This window comes from Lepidochelys olivacea, assembly GCF_965140295.1.
Source record: "Lepidochelys olivacea isolate rLepOli2 genome assembly, chromosome: 2".
NCBI lineage: Eukaryota > Metazoa > Chordata > Testudines > Cheloniidae > Lepidochelys > Lepidochelys olivacea.
The window spans coordinates 92,074,947-92,102,647 of NC_140412.1; the positions used below are offsets into that span (position 1 = coordinate 92,074,947).

Below are 27,701 nucleotides of genomic sequence, written 5' to 3' on the forward strand. Positions count from 1 at the left end.
CTCTTTCTTACTGTATTATGTACAGCTTTGAGCAAAACAGAACACCAAACTCAACTAGTGCCTCTAGGTGCTGCCCATGTAAATAAACAACTTTATTTTATTAAAATAAGACAGGCTTTCATTCACTTTCAAGCAGTAGTTTTACTTCAGTAAGGCAATGAACTGCTCCTTTAATTTACAAAAAATATTTTACAACTTTTTTAATCAGCACATACAAAATGAATCCCAAAATTGTTCTTAGGAGCTGAGCAATTTCTCCCTTTTTCTCCTATAACTGCATCCACCTAAAAACTTATCAGTCTTCAAGGAAGAGCACCCAACAGTGATCCTGAAGCAGTGAAAACAAAATTGTATTCTAATATATTTTCCCAGCTACAAAGCTTTAAATATTGTAACTATTTCCACAAAACACTGTGTTGTGAATTTTTAAAAGGTGGTACCAGTTTTACTTATATTATGTCATTTTCTGCCAATTTGTCCACTTGTCTGCATCTTAAGTATTACAGAAGCGTGACAAAAGTGAATTCCAGAATTATGTGAAAAACATTTTACATGAAATATACATTTCTGTATTTTAAATAAAAGCATATTGAAAAAGTTCTTAGCCAATTTGAGTTGAATGACAAAAAATAATGGAATGGTGGGATACTAAGTTCCACCTTCTACAACTACTTGAATGGTGTGAGAATCAAATCCTGGCAAATAAATGTGATTAGAAACCATGCTACCATTAGCTTGTCAATTAAAAAAGAGAGTGCTTCTCTGCACTCAATACAGGTTAATTTCCAATTCAACTCCAGACTCCCTTACCATATGACACACACACTTGTAAACTACACAAGGCTTTTTGTTTTCTTTTTCAAAATTACAGGGTAAAAGGAGGCCTCACAAAAAGCCACAAGTGGGTTCACGATGTTTATACATATGAGAATTTCCTGTTGTGTTAACTTTCTGAAAGAGGAAAGAGCAGCAGAAGAAATGTCCTTGAAAAGTCTGGGAGTTCTAGTTTCTGAAGTGAAAACAAAGTATGTCCACGAAACATACTCAACCATGGGCAGACCTACCAAGTAGCATCTGATTTGCCATTCTACAGAATGTCCATTCAAATGTAAACCACTGACACATGAAGTGACTGGCTGCAGCGAAGGAGGTAAGACACTTCTAAACCCATGTAAATCTAAACACATTTTTCTAATGTTTGGTCCTTGAAATGTATTTTTTTAATGGCTTTGGTCTATACAATACAGAAGAATAAAGAGCACAATACAATACAGAACACTAAGTGGTATACAGTCATAATGTAAATGTTTCTCAGGAACAGATGGAGTTTTAGAAGTTTTTAAAGGACAAAAGGCAGTGAACATTGTTTACTTTAATTGAGAGTCTCTTCCAGGCATATGGGTAGTATGAAAGACAACACTAATTTGGGTGTGTGGTCAGAGAGTACAGAGTAGAACACCACATAGGAACACCAGAGAGAGATGAAAGCACGGAAAAGATAGGGAGAACTTTGAAAGAATAGTTTGAACTTAATGTGTAAAAAAGGGGAGTAAGTCGCAAGCAGACAAAAAACTAAAAGTGTGGGACTAACGTCTTGGCAGTGGGGATGCACAGGAAAGGTCAATTTCTGCAGATGCTAAGTAAGGATTTGGAAAACATCTGGATGCAAAGGGGGTCAAAGATAAGACCAGTATTGTAAGCCCAGATATCAAGAGAGAAAAAGATACTGATTACTAAGATGGGGCAGAGGAAAATGAAATTGAGGTAGTGGCACAAAATCCAAGGGGAAAGAGACTGCAGAGATGCTGGAATGGACAAAGGAGGAATATATTCAGTATGGAGACACAATTGGGAGCCATCAACATAGACACTGGCAATAAGTGACCCCACAGGAAAAGATGATTATCCAGAGAGAAAGTTATCCAAAGATGAAAAATGGAGCCAATGAATGAATGAATCAAAATGGATTGTGACAGAGGGTGGGAGGGGAGAACCTTCAAAGAACCCAAAAATCAGGTGTCTTGAAATATAGAGAGGAAGAGGATGTGGAGGACAAATAAATGCCTGACTGTGTCACATTTAACTACTGTATATCTCTACTCCTTAACCAAATCTATAACTAATCTACTATGTGTAAACAGCAGAGTTGTTTTAGTTAATTATTTAACATTAACTTCCTTCTGAAGGTGAATTACTCAAGGTGCTACATAATTAATGCTGGTTAATAGAAGAGAGGAATGTGACCGAGTGCACCTGTGTCCAGGCTGTACCAGAAATCTCAAAATAACCTTTGCTTTATTTGTAGGATCAGCCATGAATAAAGATATATTTTAAAAAAACAAAACATTTTTCTTCTCAGTGGACATAATTCTGTGCACAAAGGCATCTCATATTTTATTTAAAAGAAAAAGTTCTAGCCTCCATGATGGTGGACAAAAAATTTGAAAATGTCACCTGAGTGGGTCCCAAATGCTCAAAAACCAGAGCCTAAATAAAAAGAACTCTAAATGAATTATTTTAAAAATCTAATGATTTTTAAGCCAATCTCAAGATCTATTGAGTCTGACTCATAGTATATTAACACCTGGGTTGGCAATTCTGAGTATTTCTGAAATAGCCATCTTGATGACCTACTTCAGGTTGCTACCCTACTGTTAATGCACATCTGACACTAAAATTCCACCTAATTTTCATACTGGATGCATATCATCACAGGTAATCTTTGTGAATTTTATGACCACTCGTTGGAGAAGCCAGAATTTATTTTGTAGCTGACGAAAGCTTATGCTCAAATAAATTGGTTAGTCTCTAAGGTGCCACAAGTACTCCTTTTCTTTTTAAATCAGCAGTTACCAAATTGCATTCCACAGACCACTAGTGGTCTGTGGTTGGAAGTTGCAGGCTCTTCTTGTTTCCTGCAGAGAGAAACAAGGTGGGCAAGAAAGATTAAAAGAATAATAGTTAATCACACTGCCTAGTTGTTTACAAAGAAACTCACACTTATTTGCACTGGGGACAGCTAAAAATACATACACACTTTCACGCTATGTTCCCATGTAAGAATTGCTGTAGTTTCCACAGGGACATTCTGCAATTGTGAATGGGAGGGGGAGATTTGGGAACTTTATTTTTCTTTTTTTTTTTTGGATGAACTGGAGGCAGGGCTCATGTGAGGGAAAACTGTGTGCACTGGGAGGATTAAGCTAATGCTGTAATGTAGGTCAGAACTAAAGAGAAGAGCACAGGTGTTATAAAGCAAAGTAGATATGAGCACTGCAGATACAGTATACAGACGTAGATGAATAATTCTCTCATTTTAATGCTTCCCCTTTTGTTTTAAAATTTAAATATCCTTATTAGTTTCATCTTTTCAATTTCTGCACCTTTTCCTTTTGGTTCAAGTGAAAATGACAACATTGGCATTTATTTATTCAACTTCAGGAAAATGACTGGTTTTGAGCTCCTGTGGGGGAAAGTGCAAATGATCAGCTCCCTCCCAGCTCCTGTTTACTTTGAATTCTGACTGAAAGCAAAAGCCTGGTAAGTAGAAAAATACATTAAAATAAGGCTGACTTAGTATTTTCATGTCATGTTCCTTTGTGTACAAACACACACAAGGGCAGGTTAGCCATTCTAGAGCCATTCACATGAGAGCATATGTGAGCCACAAAACCCACTCAGTCAGAAATGAGTGAAACTAGACATGAATTAAGCACACAAAGAAAAACGGTATATTAAGCAATTTCTCTTTAAAAAGGCTTAAACCTCAACATTTATTAACATAGCCCAATAGAGTTATAAAAACTATCAAAATGGACACCAATTTCTCCCCCACAGGAGACCAGTCACTCCCAGTTTAGTCAGAGGAAGTTACTCATATCCTGCAGTGGGAGAACTGCATTAATATGAGTCCAAAAGAATACCTGGAAGGAGCAAAAGCCACATGAAATTGACACTCTACCATATTCAGATACTTAATAGCTCATCAAGTGCTCCTTACTTCCCCAAACATTACGTAGTAGGGTTTTCTGTGGTTGCCTTAAGGGGTGGAGGGTGCAGAGGTTTAGGTTTTTTGTTTGTGATTTCCCATTAAGTTGTTGTTCTACCTATGGAAGAATTGGAGCAGGTCCAATACTTCCATTTGCACATTATATCACTAAATGCAAAGAGCAGTTTTGGAAGAGCTTTGGTACGCTCGTAAGTCTTAGAGGCTAGAAGCAGCTACAAGCAGAAGGACATCCTCAGGCTTCAGGGAGAAGACTTTTAGCTAAATTATGCTAGCTGTCTGTTCCCAGCCCTACTTGTCATCAGAACAATGGAGGAAGATAATGGAGAATTGTATAGAGTATATAGTTTTTTTAAAATGGGAGAGAGGAAGTTTTATTTGCAAAATGCTGGAAAAAGTAACTCTAAAATACTACTTGGCATATCTTCATGAGGATGGAAGAGCAGGAATTTCAGAACTGCTAGTCATACCTTAAACTTGCATTTTGAAATGCAACCCTTTAACCTTTTTTTTCCCCTTACATGTATTACACTTCATATATTTAAATATCAGTAAGAATATGAAAATACTGGCTTTAAACTCCCAGCATTTTTTATTCAGAATTGTCTTTTACCAGCACTAAAATACAACTGGAGCAAAATCCAAGTACGTGAGGCAACTGATCTGACTCATTTTGTTCAAACAGCATAATTTTTGTCCCTTACGATCAAGATTCTTAATTCTCCAATTGCCCTGTTCTCCAATTACTTTCTATGTTGGCTATTTTACAATAGTACTCTTTTAGGGTATGCCTGCGCTGCAATAAAGACCCAGTTCAGCTGACTGAAGCACACAGGGCTTGAACTGTGGGGCTATACAATTGCAGTGTAGATGTTCAGACTCAAATGGGAGCCCAAGCTCTGAGAACTCGCAAAGTGGGGTGGGTCTCAGAACCCAGGCTCCCACCTCAGCCCGAATGCCTACACTGTTATTTTTACCCCAGAAGCCCTAGCCGGAGCCAATTCACCCAGGCTCTGAAACTGAGTGCCAAGGATTTTTTTTATTGCAGTATAGATGTAGCCTTAGTCACTTCCATATATAGGAGGCACTGGACCTCCTTCTGTTGCTCTATATACTCAGCTGATTTTTCAGACACACCAATAGGGCCATCTGTTCCCATCAAAGATCTTAGTTATTTATCATACCAAAAAAATTTAGATTAAACTTACTTGTACATAGCAAAACAAAATCCTAAATATGTATCAAACAAAATAATCAAACATGACATCCATTAATCTCATACTGATGTTCCAAATATTCTTTAATGTGAGACAGCAGAGAAAGCCTGGGATATACCAGGGATCATCAAATTGTACACAGGCTGTCAACACCCAAGGACCAAAAAACTTAGTTTATCCTTGCAACCTAACTGTGCAATCAGACTGCAGCCAAGTCAACTCAGCAATGCACTAGTTGCATTGCCATGTAGCTACTAATGCTATCCATCTCAGAACAAAGCAAAGTGCCATTTCAGTCACAACATTTAAACAGAAATGATACATGAAGGGCCCTGTATAAAAATAAAGACAATTCAAAATAACTATCATTTTCTCAGAATGAGACAATTCTGTAAAGGCTAAATTCACTCCTTTTATTTAACTTCCACATTTAACAGAATGTGAAGACTGTGTAAATTTACTGGCTCTTCCTGGCATCTTTGTAAGCAAAGAACTGAGCTGTGCACTTTTGGATTCCAAAAATGCACAAATCAAAATGTCTTGCTATTTATGGTTTTCACAAACTAAATGCCTCAAGGATCAATTCATGGAAGTCAAAAATAATGGCACTCTGACCATCTAGGAACTGAAATGCTGTCAGAAGACTCAGAGTGAAATCCTGGCCCTTCTGAACCCACTGGAAGTTTTACCATCTATTTCAATGGAGGCAGGATTTCAGCCTAGAATGTGTGTTATTTCAGGCCTTGTAGACTTTATAAAACCTGAAAGATGTATACTAGCAACCGGTCAGAGAAGACACTACAAAGGAATTAACCTAGACCACCATAACAGTCTTCTACCCTTAAAGCTTCTGGACATATAGTAGGCTGCAATTATCACTGGATCAACTTAGTCAGAAGTCAGAGTAACAGCCGTGTTAGTCTGCATTCGCAAAAAGAAAAGGAGTACTTGTGGCACCTTAGAGACTAACCAATTTATTTGAGCATAAGCTTTCATGCTCAAATAAATTGGTTAGTCTCTAAGGTGCCACAAGTACCCCTTTTCTTTTAGTCAGAAGCGTTATTGGTTCTGCAACACAGTATTTACTGTTTATCTGAATGAGATTGTTGACTAGAAAGGGTGAGGCAATATTCTTAAGGTGATTAAAGAATGTGGAATCCCACTTTACCCTGTGTATTCCTCCTGATAGGTAGTAAACACACATCCAAATTAAGAAAAAAACACCTCTGTCTGAAAGATAAACTCATTAGCACAGCAAACAAACCAAAGATTAATTCTCTTATGTTCTGCATGTGTTTGTTACTCAAGTATTTGTATATAACTGTAATGTGGTTATGAAGTAATTTGAGAGGAGTTTGGAGGTCAGGAAATTGAGTGTCACAAAAGTATTGTATTAATACAAGATCAAGATGTATCCTGAAGTATTACCTGAAATACATGACCCTTAGAGGATGAAAGTAAATGTTCTCTATTGGTACAATCCCACAAGTTAAGCATGCTTAATACTTCACAGGATTGAGCCTTATATGAACTGGGACATAACTGACAGCATTACTCACATTGCTGTATGCAGAGCTGTTGTAGCCATGTCGGTCCCAGGATATTAGTAAATTTAGTAAATTCTACTCTTAGTACCTTCCCAGACCTGAAGAAGAGCTCTGGGTAGCTTGAAAGCTTGTCTCTCTCAGAGGGTGACCAGAAAGCAAGTGTGAAAAATTGAGATGCGGTGGGGGGGTAAATGGTGTCTATATAAGACAAAACCTTGAATATTGGGACTGCCTCTACAAAATCCGGACATCTGGTCACCCTACTCTCTCATCAACAGAAGTTGGTACAATAAAAGATATTACCACACCCACCTTGTAGGGATAAAAATTTTAAATATCTAAAAAAAAAATTGCAGAACAAAAAGATCAAAAACATTTCAGATTCAAAAATATCAAAATGTTTTCTTTACAAATTTTAAATTTGTAACAACACTTTCTGACATTCCCAAATTGAAATGTTTTGCCTGAGACACAGGATGCTCAACCAGAGAGAGAGAAAAGTTGCATTCTGGGAGATCTGGGTTGGCTATAGAGCAGGGTCCATAGGGAAGAATGGGGGCATCATGGAACAAAGAACCACAACTCTCATGAAACACCATGGTAGCTCAGACAGATGGAGACATTAACGTTGACCAGACCAGAAACAAGCATTTAATTACAGGCTGACCCAATGCAACATATTTCCATTAGATTTTCCCAATAGAAATTTCTATTTAAAAAAATCTAATTTTCCAATGGGAAAAAGTTTCTTCTGAAATATTTTGATCAGTCCTACTTATTAAAAACAATATCATACATGTAGTTGCCAAAACAGGAATTAAAATATAAAAACAGAATGGAAATTTAACATAAAAACTTAATTTGGGAATATTAATAGCATGTAATCTAAGTCATTAATTCTGAGTTTCTATATAATCCTACACTTATCCTCAAAAGGGGATGCTGAGATTTATCACAACTGTCTGGGCAGACTCTGAAAAAGGAAACTAAAAATAAAGAAGGACTGAGACCACTACATTTTCTGTGGCTGTAGAAAATCTTCCCAATAGGAACCAAACGTAAACCTACGTAGGGTTGTCTTTTAGAGCACAGAAACAGACTGAAATAGGAGGTCTGGTGTAGAGAAAATGTAAGGCCCTATTTTTAAATATATTTGAAAGCTTAACAGAGAGTTTAGCACCAAAGCACCACAGAGACCTGTTTGCCATAGGTCAAAGAAGGCTATGACGAAAGCATGAAGGGCAGCAATCACTACAGATGGATGACAGTGGTAGGATACAGCCGTAATTAAAAAATGTAATTTAGCAGTTAACACCACAAACTGCAACTCAGTTTAATGTTTGGATTTAGGGGGAAAGGAATTGCCATACTGGATCAGACCCACGGTCCATCTAGTCTAGCATTTTACTTTTTACCATTTATATGCTCTAAATTTGTTTCCTTGCTTATAAAACTACTTAAACATTGTAGCAGGATTTTCTATGAATCATTTCCATATATGTTGTTGATTAGAAAACACATAACACTCTAATTAAAACTTAGGCATTGCCTCTACATGTATGCAAAGTTTCAGGTACTGACAGTAAAGCCAGCATGCTCAGTAGACAGAGGTGCAAGTTTAAAAGAAAATTCAAATGGGAATCAGAGCAGACAGGCCTGAGTGATACCCCCTTGGTCTCACCTCCCCCCCTAAAATTTTAATCAAATTTGGAGACAAATTATCACCACCATCAACACAGAAACAAGTGAGTGGCAGGTGACAGAAGCAGAGGGGTAAATTCAAACATAGGCAAAACTTTGCAGACTTTGGAGTTCAGTGCAATTCAGATTTCCCATAACAAACTTATGGGATGAGGACCAGACTGCTCCGTAACTTCCAAAAGCAGCTGGCTATGGACCCTAAAAACCATGCACCAGCTAAGAATTGCTGTAGAGGAGCAGCACTCCATCCCGTTCACAGCCCACCTCTCCCCACCTCCATCATGCCCTAATACTAGGAAGAGGAGTGGAGTTTGACACAGGAGAGTTCTGCTGTCTTTATGTCAGTTGAGAATTTCCCTCTGTCAGGGGAAATCCCAGCTAGCCACCTATAGCCATATTACATGTATACAGGATCTAGGGCTAAGAATCTGCTCCATAGTATTTATGTACTCAAAAGATTATGGTAAATTTCAAAGGAAATGTAATCAATGTATACAAAGTATCAGCTGTATTGATGGTATGTGGTAAGATGATAAGTGGTAAGAGAGTCTGGTACTTTAGCATATTTTAATATAATTGAGAATATTTACATCTATTTTGATCATGTACTGAATATTTTTAAAGCAACCTTTAAACACATTTTATTTATTTTGTTTGTTTGACACTGGTCACAGATATCAATTGAATATATGCTAAGCAAATACTTAGAAAACTATAATTTGCCTTTACTCAACATGGTGTTTACTTAGTAGAGAGAAACGCTCTGCATGGTTTAACAATATTAATCACCTTCATATCCAGGTTTAAGTGTGGTAAAAGGATTATGTATTATTTCATGAAAGGCAGCAGACGAACACTTGTTTGTATATTTCTAATCTCCTAAACATGCCTTTATAATAAAAATTCATAACCCTTGTTGACATTCATCTGAAAGAACAAGTGGTTCTACAATCTATCTCAGCAGTCACAAGTCAGCAAAATGATTACACACAAATCCGCTGATACATTGACCAAAATAACTTGTTTCAACTTATATGGGTCAGGAGGATACTAAAATATCTGTTTATTTACCAGCACTATCAGTAATAACAGTGCAGCCTTTGCCAGTTTCCTAATATAGCACGGCCATCAGACAGCACAGAATATGATATTTTCAAGACCAGACTAATTAGTGCTCATTTTTTGCAAAGTTTTTTTTTGCTTCTGGCTCTGGAAAGGGAAATTTTAAAAAGAACATTACAAATCATGAGGACTTTGCTCACACAAATATGATGATCTTGCAGTAGTCTGATTATTTTGCTCCCAACTCTTGACAAACTGAGTGTAAAGAATCATCAGGCATCTCGAATTGCTTCAGATCATGCAGTAAGTATACAAATCATTACCACCTTTGAGCCAGCTAAAGTAAGTAAGTGTATTGGGAAATGGTTTCTATGAATGAAGCTATACAAAATAAGATAATGTCTGCATTATGTAACACATAAATTAGCTGAAAATTGAACCAATTTATGTTGCCTGATAATCTTCCCCACTTTCTTTCTTCCCTTTATGAATGTAGGACAGAATATCCTGTAGCAAAGTTATCCCTCACTATGTAGCTATTAACACAATTTGTATTTTATGGAAAGACCTGGTAATGATAAATGTAGGCTAAAAATATACAGCAGTTTCACTTATGAGAAATTTGTAGCAAGAGGTGTGCTGAACTAAGGAACACCAACAGGAAATTTGAGATATTTCTCTTACCTCTGTTTCTGTACAGTGTGAATGTCCTGATGTATCTACAGGAAAAAATGAGAAGTTATTTTCAGATGGTTTAAAGCAAAAGATAACAGTCAGCTCAAAACTAAACTCTTATTTAAGTCCCTTAATACCACACTGACACGAGACCTTGCTATATCCAGTACAGATCCATTTGAACTGTTTAAAAAGTGCATTTCTAATCTGCTGATTGAAGTCCATTTCAATCAAGGAAAAACAATTTAAAAATAATCAGCAGTTAATGTGGTATGTAAAAAGTTATGGTGCTGTTTTCAGTAACTAAATTAGCCACTTCTCTGGCTTCCATCATGGTAACATGGGAGTGCCTATTCTTGTTCCACTGAAATGTGTGATCAATAAAAGCAATATACCCATTTATGCATCACATATTTAATAACAAAAACAATTTGCTTATTTTAAGCCTTCTTCACAGTGCCTATTTTTATAAACATGAAGCTTCAATGCACTTGACATTATCATTACATGTATGCGACTTAATTGTGTAAGCAGCAGCATACAGCTATAGACAGATAAGAAAAAAAATCTGTTTTCTCATGCTCTAAGCCATATATCTAAACCCCAAAATGCATTCATAAGAAAACACCAATCATTTTATTCATATCATTACTTGAGGGTAATAAATATCAATACAAGCATGATACATAAGTTCAAGCACAGAGAGGTAATTAAAGTAGATCTGGTTGTTCTTCATAACATCCTTGTAAGCCTCTCATCAAGTTTTCCAACATTTTAGTAATCTAATGCTATTTTTTTATTTTGCCTGATTTGTGATAATTTAAATAATGATCAATAAATCCAAAATTCCAGCCCCCTTTTTTTTTTTTGGTGAAATGTGGCAACCACACAACCAAATTGTAATTCATGACCCTGAAGTTCAGCAAAATTAGAAGAATTAGATATAACCTTTTCCAACTTTCCCTATTTCCTTTATTCAGGCAGCCAGAAACACTAACTAGGACTCCTCCTATGATCATACTGTATATTGAAAACACACATTACTGATGTCAAGTTAATGCCACAAAGCATGCTCAGGGACTCTATAACTGGTTGTAGTTAAGAACACTCTCTCTTTCTATAAACATGAAACAAAGCATGTTAATATATGTCATTATTCCTCCCTTCTCCCCCTTAACAACTAGATTCAAGAAGGAAAATGGAAAGGGAGAAAAAAACCACTCTATTTCTGTTTGTTTTCTTTTAAGATTAATATTGTTAGTCAAGCTCAGCAAGTTACCCTTCGTAGATGCATGACAGCAACAGAATCCATCCATATGATAGGAGGGAAAAGCAGCTCTTAAGAATCTTTCTTTCTTTGAGGACATGTCATTTGGACTCAGGCCCAGGGTCTTTGGTGGCTTTCCTCCAACTTCAAGCAGAATGGACTCAACTGATCTTAAGGAATCCAGATGAATTAAACTCTTAACACATGATGGACTATTGTACAGGGAATTTACTACATGTGCTCCTTTTTGCTGTAGTAAACATACTCAAATAGGACCACAAATCATGAAGAAGTTGCCAGCTTCTGCAGAATGTCTCACAGCAGGAAGAAACCTCTACAAGGTCCCCATCACAGAGTTTTCCTTAATTTGTTCCACTGGGGAGGGAGGTGATGGGATTTGCTCCTCTGCACAAACAGGGATTCCACTTCCAGAATCACTGATTTCAGGGGATCTGGAGAACATCAGGGTCACTCAGGCAGAGAGGCAGTGTGCCTCCACACTGACTCTGTAGACCCCTGGCATTTCCTAACTTCTGAATGCTTGACTTTGCAACCTTAATAATTTTATTTTAACCTATGTCAATGGGCTCACAGCTATTTGCAACAGGGGAATGGTGAGACTCAGGGATCTTTAGTTCCATTCCAGGCTCTGGACAGGAGTGTTCTCTAGTGGGTACTGACTCTTCTGCCCATTCCTCTCAAGCGTGAGCCCTTCTGTCCCATTTACTAGCACTGTTGTTCAGTCTTTAGAGACTCTGCCATTTAGCTCACCAGCATTCCCCATAGAAAGTGGATGAGAAATGTTGAAAACATATTGGCAAAGTTGCAAGGACCAGAGCTGCACAGAAGACTTAGAGTATTATTTAGCGTATTTCCTGCCAAGATGGGAGAAAGAACACGCAGCTCAGCCAACTAATTAGCATCATATCATCACACAGACGAGATCAAGCTGACTTGATGTGTGAAATTTAAATGGCATACAAAACTGCCTGGGTACTAAGAAGATTCAACAGACATTCAGATAAAATCTATTTTTATTATTTGTTAAACATACCCTTAATGGGTATGAGACAGCTTGTTTGCAAAAATGAAAGTCATTCACCTTCACCTTGAACTGTAGCCAACATAAACTGAATGCTTTGCTCTGTTTTCCTATATTAGCAGGCAGAACTCAAAAGTGTCTTTTAAAGACTACTTTTAAATTTTTTAAGACATTATGATTCCAATTGAATCACGGAGGACATATATATACACACACATAATTATATATATATATATATATATATATATATATATATATATATATATATATATATACACACACACACACATTTTTGATGTTCATGTAAGATGTACATGACTGTTACATTTAATAAATAAGGCACAGTCCCTAAAAATTTTAAATAAAATTTAAGTATTTTCTTAAACAGCTGAGTTTATTGATAATGCTGTTCCAAAAACATTAGGAGGTATTTCTCCGAAGCCCAATTAATAAATATCTCCAACAAATGTTCACCCTAAACATTAGGATACATGTTTTACAAAAAGTAATTTCTGAAGGAAAAGGACCTAGGGGTGACAGTGGACGAGAAGCTGGATGTGAGCCAGCAGTGTGCCCTTATTGCCAAGAAGGCCAATGGCATTTTGGGATGTATAAGTAGGGGCATAGCGAGCAGATCGAGGGACGTGATCGTTCCCCTCTATTCGACATTGGTGAGGCCTCATCTGGAGTACTGTGTCCAGTTTTGGGCCCCACACTACAAGAAGGATGTGGATAAATTGGAGAGAGTCCAGCGAAGGGCAACAAAAATGATTAGGGGTCTGGAACACATGAGTTATGAGGAGAGGCTGAGGGAACTGGGATTGTTTAGTCTGCAGAAGAGAAGAATGAGGGGGGGATTTGATAGCTGCTTTCAACTACCTGAGAGGTAGTTCCAGAGAGGATGGTTCTAGACTATTCTCAGTGGTGGAAGAGGACAAGACAAGGAGTAATGGTCTCAAGTTGCAGTGGGGGAGGTTCAGATTGGATATTAGGAAAAACTTTTTCACTAAAGGGTGGTGAAACACTGGAATGCGTTGCCTAGGGAGGTGGTGGAATCTCCTTCCTTAGAAGTTTTTAAGGTCAGGCTTGACAAAGCCCTGTCTGGGATGATTTAATTGGGTATGGGTCCTGCTTTTGAGCAGGGGGTTGGACTAGATGACCTCCTGAGGTCCCTTCCAACCCTGATATTCTATGATTCTAAGTGTATAAGCATGCAATAATATACAGAAATCCACCAGAACTTCCAGTCAGCAAAAAACTGGGCACAAGTTGAAATGACTCTCCAATGCTCAAACACATCGGCTCTCTAAAACTACTTAGTAGACAGTTTCAACTACTGTGAGCACAAAAGACACATTCACGATTACATTTTAAAGCAATGTTCAGGTCCTAAGGGGGCAAACTTGATATGTACAGACCTAGCCAAAACTTCAATTACAGTTCAGGTGCATCAACAGAAGCCCAAAGGTGTACAGACTGTAAAAATGAAAGATTCTCTAGTTCATCTCAGATATATAGTCTCAAGACACACCTTCATTTATCCTACATGCTGCCCCCTCAAAAGGAAGCACACGTGAATTTTAGAAGATTTCCTTACTTCACATATGCTGCCACCACTACTTAGATTTATCATCACTTTTAAAGGCAGAATAGAGTTCCTTCCATTTCTCTATGGTCTGTTTTTAAGGTAACTAAACTGGAGGATGGATCAAGTTAGGTTATTTATCCCCTTCATTTGGAAATGCTCCAACTGGGCAACAAAACAAAAGGCATATTTCATAGAATCATAGGACTGGAAGGGACCTCAAAAGGTCATCTAGTCCAGGCCCCTGCACTCATGGCAGGACTAAGTATTATCCAGACCATCCCTTACAGGTGTTTGTCTAACCTGCTCTTAAAAATCTTCAACGATGGAGATTCCACAACCGCCTCAGGCAATTAATTCCAGTGCTTAACACCCTGACTGTTAAGAAGTTTTTTCTAATGTCCAACCTAACCTGCCCTTGGTGTAATTTAAGCCCATTCGTACCAGTACTTCGTTTTACCACCTCATACGCAATTTCTGCCACATGTACTTAAAAATTAAGAACAGACACCAACATGTTTCTGTAAAGCTGCATAACATTTCAGATCTAACTACAATTATGCACAGGATCACAGAAATTGCCACAGTGGATAGACTTGTCCCCAAATAATTTCTGTTACCCTTCTCTGAGTCCTCTCTATTTCTGCAATATTTCTTTGACCATGTCGCCTCTCTCTTTGCATCTTTTTACTGACTCCCCATTCTCTGTCACATAAAACACAAGCAACTTGTCTTTACTTTCCAAGCCATTAATGATCTATCCACACTCTACCTATCATCTCTAATTCACTATTGAGAGGTCAATTCCCAACGCCAATCAGCCCATGATGCCAGCCTCCATCACGCATTTGTTACATGTTCAAACAAGCACCTTCATGCTTTCTCCCATGCCGCTCCTCATGCTGGGTTAAAGGAAGTTGTATGAATCATATCCATATCTGTGGGAATTGCTGAGCACCCTCAACTCCCAAACGAAGATCAGTGTTACACAGAACTGAGTCTTATATTCTTTCATCACAAACTCCCATTTGTAACAAACCTCCACCCCGCCCCACCCCACCACACCTGCACCAACAAAAACGTCACTTCCCCTTCAACGGGGAAGGAACAATAATTGCTGCCATGACAACAATAAGGCAATGCTCTATTTCTTTACCACAAAGAAAATCTAGACTTGTTTTATCATTACTACAAAACAAACTAATTTCATATTTGTTATATAATATAATTTAACATGTTGCTACTGAAGATATGCAGATTGAATCTGAAGCTTTTATTTTCATATTTGTGAGGAGGAACGTATCAGCACAGACGAGAACTGAATTTTATGCTTACAAAAATTATAAACAGTGGACACGAGTGGTACAGTACATTAGCACATTTACATTTCACTGTGTACCACACAACATCAGATAACAGTTTATGTTTCAGCTGACTATGCTCAGGAGATGCTGAGTACAACTAATTAGGCTCATATCCTGCATGTGTAGCAAATATCATACCCTATATAATCTGTACAAATTTAAACTGATCAAGAGACTAACAAAAATAAATTGCTTCCTGGAGGTGTTTATTAGGAAGTCGGAGCCAATCTGTATTCAGTTCTCTTTGGGATATTCTCTGATGGGCTAAAGTCAGATGACTATCCATAAGGGTGATCTTTCACACAGATTTCACTGTATGAGGATGCAGTGCTAACTTCTCCATAATCCAGATGAAAATATCTATTCTTCAAACCTACACGAAACTAAAAAATTCCCCCAAGTATCATCTACTGCTCATGACTATAAATGACAAGAGAGAAGTGGACAAAATCTTTTATAACAGAATTACCTATGACCCCAAATCTACCTACTCCCAGCTGTCAAATTGCCACCCACATATTGTCTCCCCTTTCTGATTCAGAGACAACATGAATGAACTAAAATCAGATTAATAAAGACTTTAAAAAGAAAAGGAAATAGATATTTTAATCACAGAATAAAAAGTACGGTGTTCAAAAGTATATTCATCATTTTAAAAATTAAAAAGGAGGGGATATCGTGACTGTTTAGAAGCACTTGCTATTAATGTTGCTTTTAATAAAATAGACATATTTTAACTAAGAGACTTGTAGAACTGTTACTGTTGAGGAGCAAGGGGAAATATGATTGTGCTCTTCCGCATTTCATTTACTCATGTATTAACCAACAGAACAGCTTTCACTATTCCTGAAAGTGAAAAGGACCTGAATACGAGTTACATTTTGTTTGGCCAGAATTGCAGAATCTGGACTATAGTTGTGTGATGCTATCAAGACACCTACAACACTGACGAAGACAGAATTTAATCAGTCAGTCTAGTTCATGTGATCATTCCTCACTTCCATTCTCCCCTCCCAAGTACGTTTGCAGCGTTCACATTGGAACCCATACAGGATATCACTAACAACTACAACCCATAGTCAATGTGGACCATATCCTGAAAGAATTTTTTCCCAAACAATCCCCCAACCTCATCATCAGAAGCGCTCAACAGACCAGGACCCACCAACTCAAAGTGGCAACAGACCCTGCCGTGACAACAGATGCAAAACCTGAAGACATACCTCCACTGCTACAATGATCAGTACCCTCTCTCCACAGCACACCTTTCAAGATCCATGGGTACTACACATGCCTATTACAACATGTGGTGTACCTCATCCAGCGCACTAAATTCCCCAACAACAACTATGAGAGTGAAACCAGACAATCATGCTCTCAAATGAACTCGCACAGAAAAATGATAAAAGACAAAAACACTTGATCACCCGTAGGCAAACACTCTTCACAAAACGATCACTTCATATCTGACCTCTCAGCCCTCATCCTCAGAGGAAACATGCACAACACCCTCAAAAGATGAGCCTGGGATCTTAAACTCATAACTTTGCTAGACACTAAAAATCATGGGTTTAGGCCTGGTCTACACTAGAAAATTTGATCAATTTAACTACGTCAGTAAGGAGCGTCAAAAATCCACATGCCTGAGTGGCATTGTTAAGATGACCTAAATCCCTGTACACACAGCACTGAGGTCAATGGAAGAATTCTTCTGTTGACCTAACTACCACCTCTCAGGTAGGTGGATTGCCCCTACACCAGCAGGAGAACCCCTCCCATCGGTCTGAAGGGGTAAAACAAATGATTATTTTCATATTTGATCTCTTTAAGTGACACACCTAACACAAGATAGAAGTTGGTCCAATAAAAGATTATCTCGCCCACCTTGTCTCTCTAATATCCTGGGATTGACATGGATACAACTACACTGCATACACCTAATATAATGCCTTTTTTAAATGAGCCCAATTTATCAGTAGTCCATACTTCCTTACAGAACAATTTCTAGGCCACTCCAGGGGCTAACAGTTCACGTTTCAAAAAGTTCCTCAGTAATTAATACCTGATGTGATTTTAGAAAACCTCTAACACACACAAAATAATTACTGCAAGTGAGGCAACTCTATGTCTAGCAACACATCTGAAACTCATTTTGGGGGCAACATTCATTTGCTACTTAAGTACTATGCCTGCTTTCTTACAGTGTAAAATAAGTGCATACCTAGAGTAGATAATCATATTCAGAAAGGATCAGCGTGGGGAAAAAAAGTATTCTGCAATCAATAAGGTGGAACCAGCAGAGCATATAGCATGATGTGCAATGAACTGCCTAACATGCAAGTCTGTGATTAACAGGTGAGAGTAACTCAGTAACATTCTAGTGGAGAGATTAAGGTAAAAGTCAAGAAAAATCTACCTTCAGTGTTTCTCAGGTACCACTCAAGATTTTTTTTTTTTAAATAAGACACTCCAGTGATATTAAGTGCTGGCTGAAGATGACCTCTGATTAATTAAATACAAAGGGAAAAATACATATTTAGTCTAACTAATTAACAATTTCTCATTAATTTTTGCCCTCATTCTCCATGGCCACCATCTCCCATTACCACCAATAGGGCTGAAACCCAGTTTGTCCTCACTGAAGTTGGCTGCCGTTTCCTTCCCATTCTGCATGTGGGAGTGAGGCGGTCCCATAGTAAAGATGGGAAACAATTCCTAATGTTTCTAGTATGGCTGAAGCCAGGCTGCCCTCAGGTAAGATGGCCACACCAGGTAGTCTGAATGTGCAGAGGCCAGAGAGAAGGAAGAGGAGTGCTGAGGAATTTGGTAGTCAGGGAACAGACTCAGTATTATTATCCCCAAGTGTTTAGAAACCGTGAGTCAGGCCCCAAAATATAGTGAAATTTTAGAAATATACTTGGTTTGCCTTTGATTTTTGAGGCTTTAGGGTGCACACTGGTCACATTTTCAAGCTTCTCTCTGAAACATTAAGGACAGGAAATTTCTTTTTTTAAATTGAAGTTGAGATTGTATGTAATCACTTGATCCCAGGAGCTGGAGCATTAAGAACACCAAATATTGCGAGACTTTTGATAGAACTGTGGGAGCTGGTAACACCAAGACTTGAGAATGTTGCAGGGAAATGTGGAGAGGTAGGAAAAGAGACTACCGGTGCCAGGCAATATCGGGAAGTGCAGGAACAAGGAGAGGAATAAAAATGAAATGGGGAGACAGACAAATATGGAGGGAGCAAGAGGGAGTCTAGGATGTGGCAGCAGATACAGGGCCAGAAGGTAAACTAGAAGGGGATTAGGAATGTGAAGTCTGAGAGAAGACATTTATTGGGAGAGAAATCCTAATTCCACTGAAGTCAGTGGGAGTTCTGCCATTGTCTTCAACGGAGCCAGGATTTCACCAAGGCTATTTACCACCATCCTAATTTGATAATCCTGCAGCATATACTGGTATTTATCTTTCTTGTCAATTCATTACTTTTTTCCAGTCTCACAGTCTTTTTCTCCTCTTGTGCCTCTATTTTAAAAGTTTATCATCTTAGTAATGCAATTTTTTGTTTGCTCTCTACCTTGGCTTTAGTTTTTGCATACTCTTAATTGCACTGGATATCTGTCTAGCTTCTGTTCCTTTGAAATATGTTGTGATAATATTCAACATATCACTCTCAATTATATTTTAATTATCTATATTTGCCAATAAAACTAACCTGAGACTGTATTTGAAGTTGTACATTATTTATTAAGTATTATAAAAGTATTTTATAAACATTTCTAAGGCATCAATCGCCCTGCAGTAACTCATGAATTCATCTAAAAGTAAAAGAGGAATGTCCCCCCATCCCAGTTCTTGGACCACAAAATAAAAGAAAGTCTTCTTGTGCTATGTTCCCAAACTTGTAGGATTAATCCTTCATAATTTATGTCCAGGGTGTTAGATATCTTCCATTCCCCTCATCATGTCACGTCTCCATTACTGCAACATCCTTTTCTCTGGCCTTGACAAATGCCATCTTGCTCCCCTTATATTCATTCATAATGCTACTGCAAAGATCATTTTCCTTGCCCCTCATTTTGACCATGTCACCCCTCTCTTTGCATCTCTCCACTGGTTCCCCCTTCTCTATTACCTCAAATATTAGCTACCTGTCTTCATTTTCAAGGCCCTCCACAATCAATCCTCACTCTAGCTATCATCTCTCATTCAGAACGAGATGTCACCTCCACCTGACCCACAATGCAAGCCACCACCACCCATTTGTTAAGTTTTCAAACAAGCCCCTTCATGCTTTCTCACAGGATTCTCCTCACACTTGGGAGGAGCTCCCTGTAAACCTCCACAGAAAGCCCTGCTTATCCTCCTTTAATACTCAACATTTCTGTCATGCCTATAACCAACTTGACTGCTGGTTAGCCTGCTTACTACCCTGCTGACCAATATGGTCTCTAGTTTCCTGGTACTTCCCCATCTGTCTGTAACCGTCTGGAGTCTCTTGTTTATACTTCAATTGTGAGCTTTTGGAGCAGGGACTTAGATATCTGCTCAGGACTAATTTTTAAACCCAACCGAGACTTGAACCAGACTCAAGCCCATCCAACCCAACCCTTCCCTCAGAAACTGAGTCAGTCCTGCCACTACCTCCTGCCCTTGGGGGTCAGTGCAGCAGTGGCTGCGTCCTCTGCTCCAGCCGCAGCCTCCTGAAGGACCAAGCCGACCCCATGGGCAGGAGGAGGAGAGCCAACCCGAGTACAAGAGGGTCAGATTGTTTTCCAACTCAAACCCATACTCTTAGTCAGGTCCCGCTGGTCTCGGATTGAGCAACAGGACTCTACAGGGACAGTACTGTTGCTCTTTTTTTATATATTGCTTAGCACAATGGGGTCCTGATCCAGGACTAGGGCTCTTACGTGCCACAGTAATTCAAGTAACATATAATAACTATTCCATAAGAACATAAGAATGGCTATGCTGGGTCAGACCAAAGGTCCATCCAGCCCAGTATCCTGTCTTCCGACAGTGGCCAATGCCAGGTGCCACAGAGGGAATGAACAGAATGGGTAATCACCAAGTGATCCATCCCATGTCCCCGATTCCCAGCTTCTGGCAAACAAAGATCTAGGGACACCAATTTGGCTTTTCTTGTCTCAGAAATTTTATCTCATCATTGTTCCCTTTGATATGGCATTCTATCGCAAAATCCTATTAACTTACCCTTATTATCTTTAAGTCATGATGAACCTATAATGTCTGAATCCTACAATTCTGCCAATATTTCCTAGAGCAGCAGGTTACTTCCCTTTATTTAAGGCTATTCCTTGCTTTTATATTTTCCTTTGATCTTGCCTAAAATCTCAGTTGTTCATTACTTATTCCACATTCCCTCATTGATTTGTCAGCCCACCACATTTTGGTTATATTCCCTTCTGTGTGTACTTCAAGGTCACCCTCTATTTTTGTCAGGCTTCTTGCATAAGTAATGTGTAGACACATTACAAGGTGTCTTTTGGCAATATACTTCTTCCTTACCATGAAGTTTTTTTGTCCTTTGCTTATGTGTCATCTCCCTCTCAGGTCTTGTCTACACTAGAGTTTGTAGCCATCAATGTAGGGGCACTGGTGTGAACTCTCAGTGCACAGGACACATCCATGTAAACCATGATTAGAATTAATGGGGTTTACTGGTAGAGCCACACTAATGGCAAAAGCCAGTGTAATAAGGCCCAAGGTTCATGGTACCTCTTTCTCAGCTTAACACAAGAAGTGGACAGGAAGAAATATTAACTGTTTTTCTCTTCCTTTCTAGTGACTAGTGTCTGTTCCACTTCCACCCTACCCCATTAGTTGATATAAAATTATGCCTGCCATTCTTATCTTTCCACTCTGTCAATGTACTGAGGACTACAAGTAACTATGAGGCTTTAGGATACCAAACTTTACTATCTTTAAATAGCAGTATGTTACATTTCTGGATATGTTAAAATAAAAACTCAAAGTCAGAGATAATTAAACATTAATTGAAGCTTATAAGGAGTACTTTCAAATATTAAAAGCAACAAATTTTAAAACCAAAACAGGGAATTCATGGCTATTCTGATGCATTTGTCACAGTTCAGAGCAACTGTGCCTCTACTCCCCCTCTATGGTTCCACAAGGGCACCCCATCTTGGCTTCCAGCTTCCCAGCCATCACTTCTCTTGGATGGACACCAGCATCTCTCCCTCTTCTTGGAGATGTTCCTTCCTTGCCTGACCAGTTCCCTGCCTTCTCTGGGTTATTTCCAGCAAAAGACAGTCTTCCTAAGCAGGCATGCTTCGCTTCTCTCCTCAGAGACGGTATACAATATAATTGCCTCAGTTATAAGTTACCACACAGTTCTTTCTAAATAAGCATATTTTACTCTTAAGGTAAAAGCAATACACAGAAAAGACATTAAAAATATAAAAGGACCTGCACACATGCTAATAAGCTTACCAGAGATCACCCCTGTAACTCCAGCATGGGCTCTGGTAGTTGAGCTGTCCTTCAAAACCCCACACACAGATGTTCTTGTCATTTCGAGTTCATAACACCCTTTTGCCCAGAACAGTAACCACACATGAATCTGTGAATCATTCATTTATCCTGTTAGGTTCTTTGAAGAGAACCTGAATATGTAATCAGCAAGACAACAAGTCTCTGCTCAACTCTACAGCTTCAAATGGATAGATTTCAGGTGTTTAATTTGCATTTCCTTTATACCAATATTTCCCAGGAAATCTACTTCATACGTATTTTCTCAAAAAGTCCTTTGAAGTTCCTAATATCTCCCAAAGATTGCATTAATCCTCTCCTCCTCCTAAAGAAGTTCCATACAATCCCACAACAGTACATAAACATTTTCATTTTTAACGTAGTGGACTCCTAAAATACTTAAGCTTAATTCAGTGAAGTTTAACTTAATTCAAGAAGATTTGTCCAAAATATTGCAGGAAATTGCCATCTGTCACACCATTTTCTTTCAAAGGGTCAATAATACTAGAAGTATAATGCCTTTATATATATTTTCCTTTCTTTAAAAATAACCTGCACATACTTTTCTAAACAATGTTTTCTGAAAGACGGAAGGGCAAGAAGCATTTCTTGCCATGTATGAACTAGATCTGAAGTTAATAGGCCCCATATACTCCTTTCCAATATAGAGGCACACAAAGGGTGCAAGAAGGGCATGAAAGGCCCTACACAACTGACAGAACAGCAGAAACCATTTCTCTACAGTGTGCTGTACCCATACCCTGGGAATCCATGAAAACCACTCTGTAGTCAACACTCTGCAAATCTTTTTGGGGTAGAGGCAAGAAGCACACATGCTCTGTGCTCCCATCAACTAGTGGAAGATTTCAAGGATCAAACGTGCATTATAATTAATGCTGGTCAAACAAGCAGTAAGTCTCCACTTTGCCTTCTATCCATGGGCATGTGAGGTGGAGGATAGTGGAAAAGAACAGCCACTGACATCACCGTTCTCTGGGAAGCCACACACTGAGTAGAGAAAGGGAAGGGAGCACTGTGGATGTGCCAGCCCTCATGATTGACAGCTGGAGACTTGCCTTGTGAGATTTTCAAATCACTGCTTGCTCCCTCCACAATTCCTCAAAGCCATCCCTCCTCTTTAGAAGCTCAATCCAATCCCCACTGAAGTTAACAGAAACCTATATAGTGACTTTATACTGGTATTGGATCTGGCCCTAAGGGAGCATGTAAAGGAACCTGAGATTTCTGAGTATATTTTTCCATCCCAAAGATTTATCGTATGTAAGGAACATGTAAGCTGGAGCTTTTAATAACTAAAATTTGGCAGATCACTTAGAGCAACAACCTTTTTTCTGAGAAGTAACCTTATATTTGTTCAACTCTAACACTGCTGAATACATTGCCCAGGGTTTAATATCAGTTTTTATAGTCATGTAACTGTCACCTCAACTATATGCTTGAGGTTTAAATAATATATAAGAAATGCTGATTCACAATAGCATTTCTATAATGAAACCACATCTCTACACCAAAATGTTCTGACTCAGTGTTTCTCAATCACCAGTCCATGAACTGTTGCTGGTCCCTGAGATCTCCCTGACACAGTTTAGGAAGGCAGCAAGCCAGTCCCTGGTACCAGAAAGATTGAGAAACACTGATCTAACTTATACAGAGGTTTTGTTTTTATCTGCTCTGCCGTTTTATCAAGTGTTGCTGTAAATTATTTTTTCAAAAAACATAAGTAACGAAGGACAAGCCGTTTGAGTTAAACGTATTTTGCACCTTCCTTGGTTTCTGCAATTTTATATAAGAACACACATATCTGTAGTATTTACATACCAGACAGAGTAATTATGATTCACACTAAGGTGATCATAGTGGATTCAGCACTTTATGTCTGCTAGATTAATGTATTTATACTTATTACATTTTTAATGTTTATTTCTTTCCCATCTTCAGCTCTAGCAAAATGATGAGATTTGCAATATACTCTGAAGACAGTCAGGTACTTTACAGGCATCTCTAAAGCAAATTCTGTAATACTGCTTTATCTCTGAATTTGCTGTTCCATTAGCATACGCTATACTGACAGGCATGACTGATCACATCCTCCTTCACAGTCCTAAACAAAGCCTGAATGTTCACTACACCAAGATACCATTCTCGGGGAACTCCTTTATTTGCCCATACACACAGGATTCCATTGTATACAAAAACAGCAACCAACATCCCATATTTGCTTCTTTTGAGAAATTAAACCTGTACAATAAAAACCTAGAATCAAATATGCTTCTGCTTATTACGACAGAAAACTAAAGCTTGGTGCAAGAGACTAGCTTTTGAGCTCCACATGCCCTGAACAAATAAAGATGAGTAGGATGGACTCGCACCTAAATTCAGAATATCTTCGCTTTTATTCATTAGAAATTTAATAGAAAAAAATATTTTGATGTTTAAAAATGTAGGATCCTAATCATTAACATAATGCACAGATAACTAAAACAAAATATTTAAGAATCGTTTTCTCTTTTACGTACCTCATAGATCCCAACTTCAGGGTTATTTCTTCTGTACAGACTGATGACATTACAGGCATACACCGATCTTTATGGTATGTAACCCTGGGCCTGATCCAAAACCAATTTAAGTCGGTGGAAAGGCTACAATTCATTTCACTGAACTTTGGATCAGACCCTTTATGCTCATCCAAACTAATTGTGATGCCATCAATTTCTGCAGGAAGAACAGAACAAGGCTGTGTTTCTTTGTTTTATATGCTAAGTCTAGTCAGTTTCATTTTAAAAAACTATTTATTTCTAAATTCAAAAATAGCTGTGTATTCCCCTGATGATGTAAGGCAGGGTTTGAAAAATCCACTTGCAGGAAGCTGTTCTGGAAAAATGCCATCAATTTCTGCAGAATCTGTTTTTTAATTTAAATAGTAATTAATTTCTAGCTCTTATGTTTGTGGAGATAGCTTTGGTTTAATCTTCCAAACACAAACTAATGCATTGCTGTCTTCCTGAGTCTTAAGACAGCTCTAGTGCCTGTGCTACTGCTCATTGCTTCCAAAGCCACAGCAAAATAAAACTATGATTCTTGTTAATTTTCATTGCTACTAACCAGAAGATTGCGAGTAGCAATTAAAAGCTAGAATCAGGTTGATAACATGCTATTGCTGCTTGAGAAAGCCATAGGCCAGAACCATTACACCTACCCACTGCATAAGAGGACCTGAAGACAGAGGCTGAGAGAATAGTACTAAAGAACACACACCCTCAAAACACCTTGGCAGAATCCAAAAAGCTGAGGAAGATATATATTTTGCAAAACCACTCCCAAAAAATTACAGCTGTCAGGAGGATGTAGGATGGGAGGGAGGAACAGAGAACGTTGATCCCTTTCAGCAGTCATGGATGGTGTTGAGTGGAGGATTCAAATTTATCAGATACCTACCAGCTGGAGGCTGGTACAAAAGATGGAGCCAGTGAGCAGGGTCTAGGGACAGCTCCATGGTAGAAATCCCAGCACCTTCCCTTTATCCAGTATATGGGGAGGAGGAAGCATTGCCCCTTGGCCACCTCCTCCACCCAATCTTTTATATCAATCTTTGGTTTGGTCCTCTGGCTCTTAGGTGTATAGTAAGATTTTCAAGACCTAAACATGAGTAGGTAACGTGAATAGATGTGTGAGGGTGACACACAAAATATAGGGAGAAGGCAGGGAATAAAATGTAGGAAAAGTGAGAAAATTATATAAGTGGTTGGAAGGAAAAACGGAAAAGAAAAAAAACTAGGCCTTGTCTATACTAGGATTTAAAGTATGATATTAGCTAAGCAATACATTTTAGAAGTCTAGTGTAGACAAGGCACACTACATTTAACATGAGCTAAACTGGGCAAGTTAAAGCCTAGTGAGGACCCTGAGCTTTGCATCACGCTTTAATCCTTGCCTAGACAGGGCCTTACTGAAGACAACTAAGAAAAAGATATACCATGATCTGTTATAAGAAAGAAAACAGGAAGTGGAGTGAAGCCAGGAAAGGAAAGGAGGTATAAACAAAAACAAGAGATGTAGTAAGTTAATACATTCTCTGAAAAAAGCCTGTTGCTGATTGAAAATGTTAGAAGTAAAATGTGCTTCTGCAGTATACAACTCTCTTCCTGTGTCCCTGCAACATGCAGGGCTGGTTGTGGAAGTTTTGTCCCACTGGTTAGTAGGAGTTGTGTAAATTCTTCAATTGATGTAACATCAGACTTTTTTTTTTTTAATTTAAAAAGCATTCCAGATCAATTTTAAATTGGAATTTTCATTATACGTATCTCAGTATCACCACAAGATTATGGCTTATTTTTCACCCTATGTATTTTGATATTTTTATGCACCCTCACTAGTTCCAGACAGGATTACTGTAATTCTCTGCCACTGTTTGTCCAGAAGACATCTTTTAAAAGACTTCATTAATTCATAATGCCAGATTAGTATTCATGTTCTAAATGCTTAATTTATATTACCCCATTTTGAATACTTTATATAATAATCTTTTGTTTCATATCAATTTTCAAATCTTGATTCCTATTAAGGAATTCCGCTGACATTTACTCTTATCATAATGTGGACTTCTCTGATGAAATTATCTGTGAGATCTGCTTCACTTTTATATCCTTCATACTGATGGGTTTAGATTTCATACAGAAATCAATCTATGTTTACATAAAAAAGAGCTTATAGGCTTTTTCACGTATGAATATGAGCTTTGAAACTCCATGGACTGAAAATTTTTGACAGCAACTGAAAATACATTTTTTCTATAAACTTTAAAATACCTGGTTGTGTGTGTTATGTCTCTAGCAGATATAGATTGTTTTGCTATTTGGCTAAGGTTAGCATACCTATCTATAACATCAATCTATTTCTGGTAAGTGTTCTAAGATGCTGATCTGTTTTCAAAAATGTTTTAGGAGAGGTAATATAATCAGAGACATTTAAAAGGTACATCTTATAAATACTTATAATATGGTATTATTTTACTCAAACACTAAAATATATATTATACATTATAATTATACTCCATTATAAAATATTGCACATACGTATTATATATGTGTGTGCCATAAATTTTAAATATAAATATATTATATATATATTTCATATTTATATATTATATTATATATATATATTTCATACCCTGTATGTTTTACCCTGGATATCGAAAATGCATACAAATACGTTCTTATTATATATGTTATAGTATTATTCACTAGGCACTACATGCCTCTGTTAATTTGGTCTTCTCCCAAAAATTTACTACCATTATTTCTTTTTGGATGCCAAACAGCACAAACGTCGGCACAAAAGAAGGCACACATCGTTAATACCTCCTCCTCCCCCTCAACATTCAGTCCTCCGAACAGTGTGCATGGTCTCTCTGACAGCTGTTCTCTTTGTTTTGCTTTGCAGCGCCTTCCCCCTTGTCATGCTGACCTACATGGGCAGCCTTCATCGATTTCCCTTCTCCAGGCTCCCGCTCCCAGCAGCAGGAAGGATTCTGGTCAAAGGAGAAGCCGGAGCTCTCCGAACCAACACGCACACCCTTGTGTACCCGGGGCACTGTCAGTCAGTCCAGCTTGGGAAAGCCAGGGCAGCATTACACTCGACAAGCTGGGGCAAAGAAAGCCACGGCGGCCGATTTGCTCGGACCCCTTCTAGAGTG

General features: G+C 38.2%; 1 protein-coding gene across 2 annotated transcripts in view; it reads right to left on the bottom strand.

Moving 5' to 3' along the window:
• SPIRE1 (spire type actin nucleation factor 1) overlaps positions 1-27,701 on the bottom strand; it is a 171,804-nt gene that overhangs the window by 143,015 nt on the left and 1,088 nt on the right. For both annotated transcript variants that reach the window (XM_084620673.1, XM_084620674.1), the window contains exon 2: positions 10,218-10,252. In XM_084620673.1, coding sequence (XP_084476799.1) covers positions 10,218-10,252 — 35 coding nt within the window. The remainder of the gene's footprint in view (positions 1-10,217; positions 10,253-27,701) is intronic.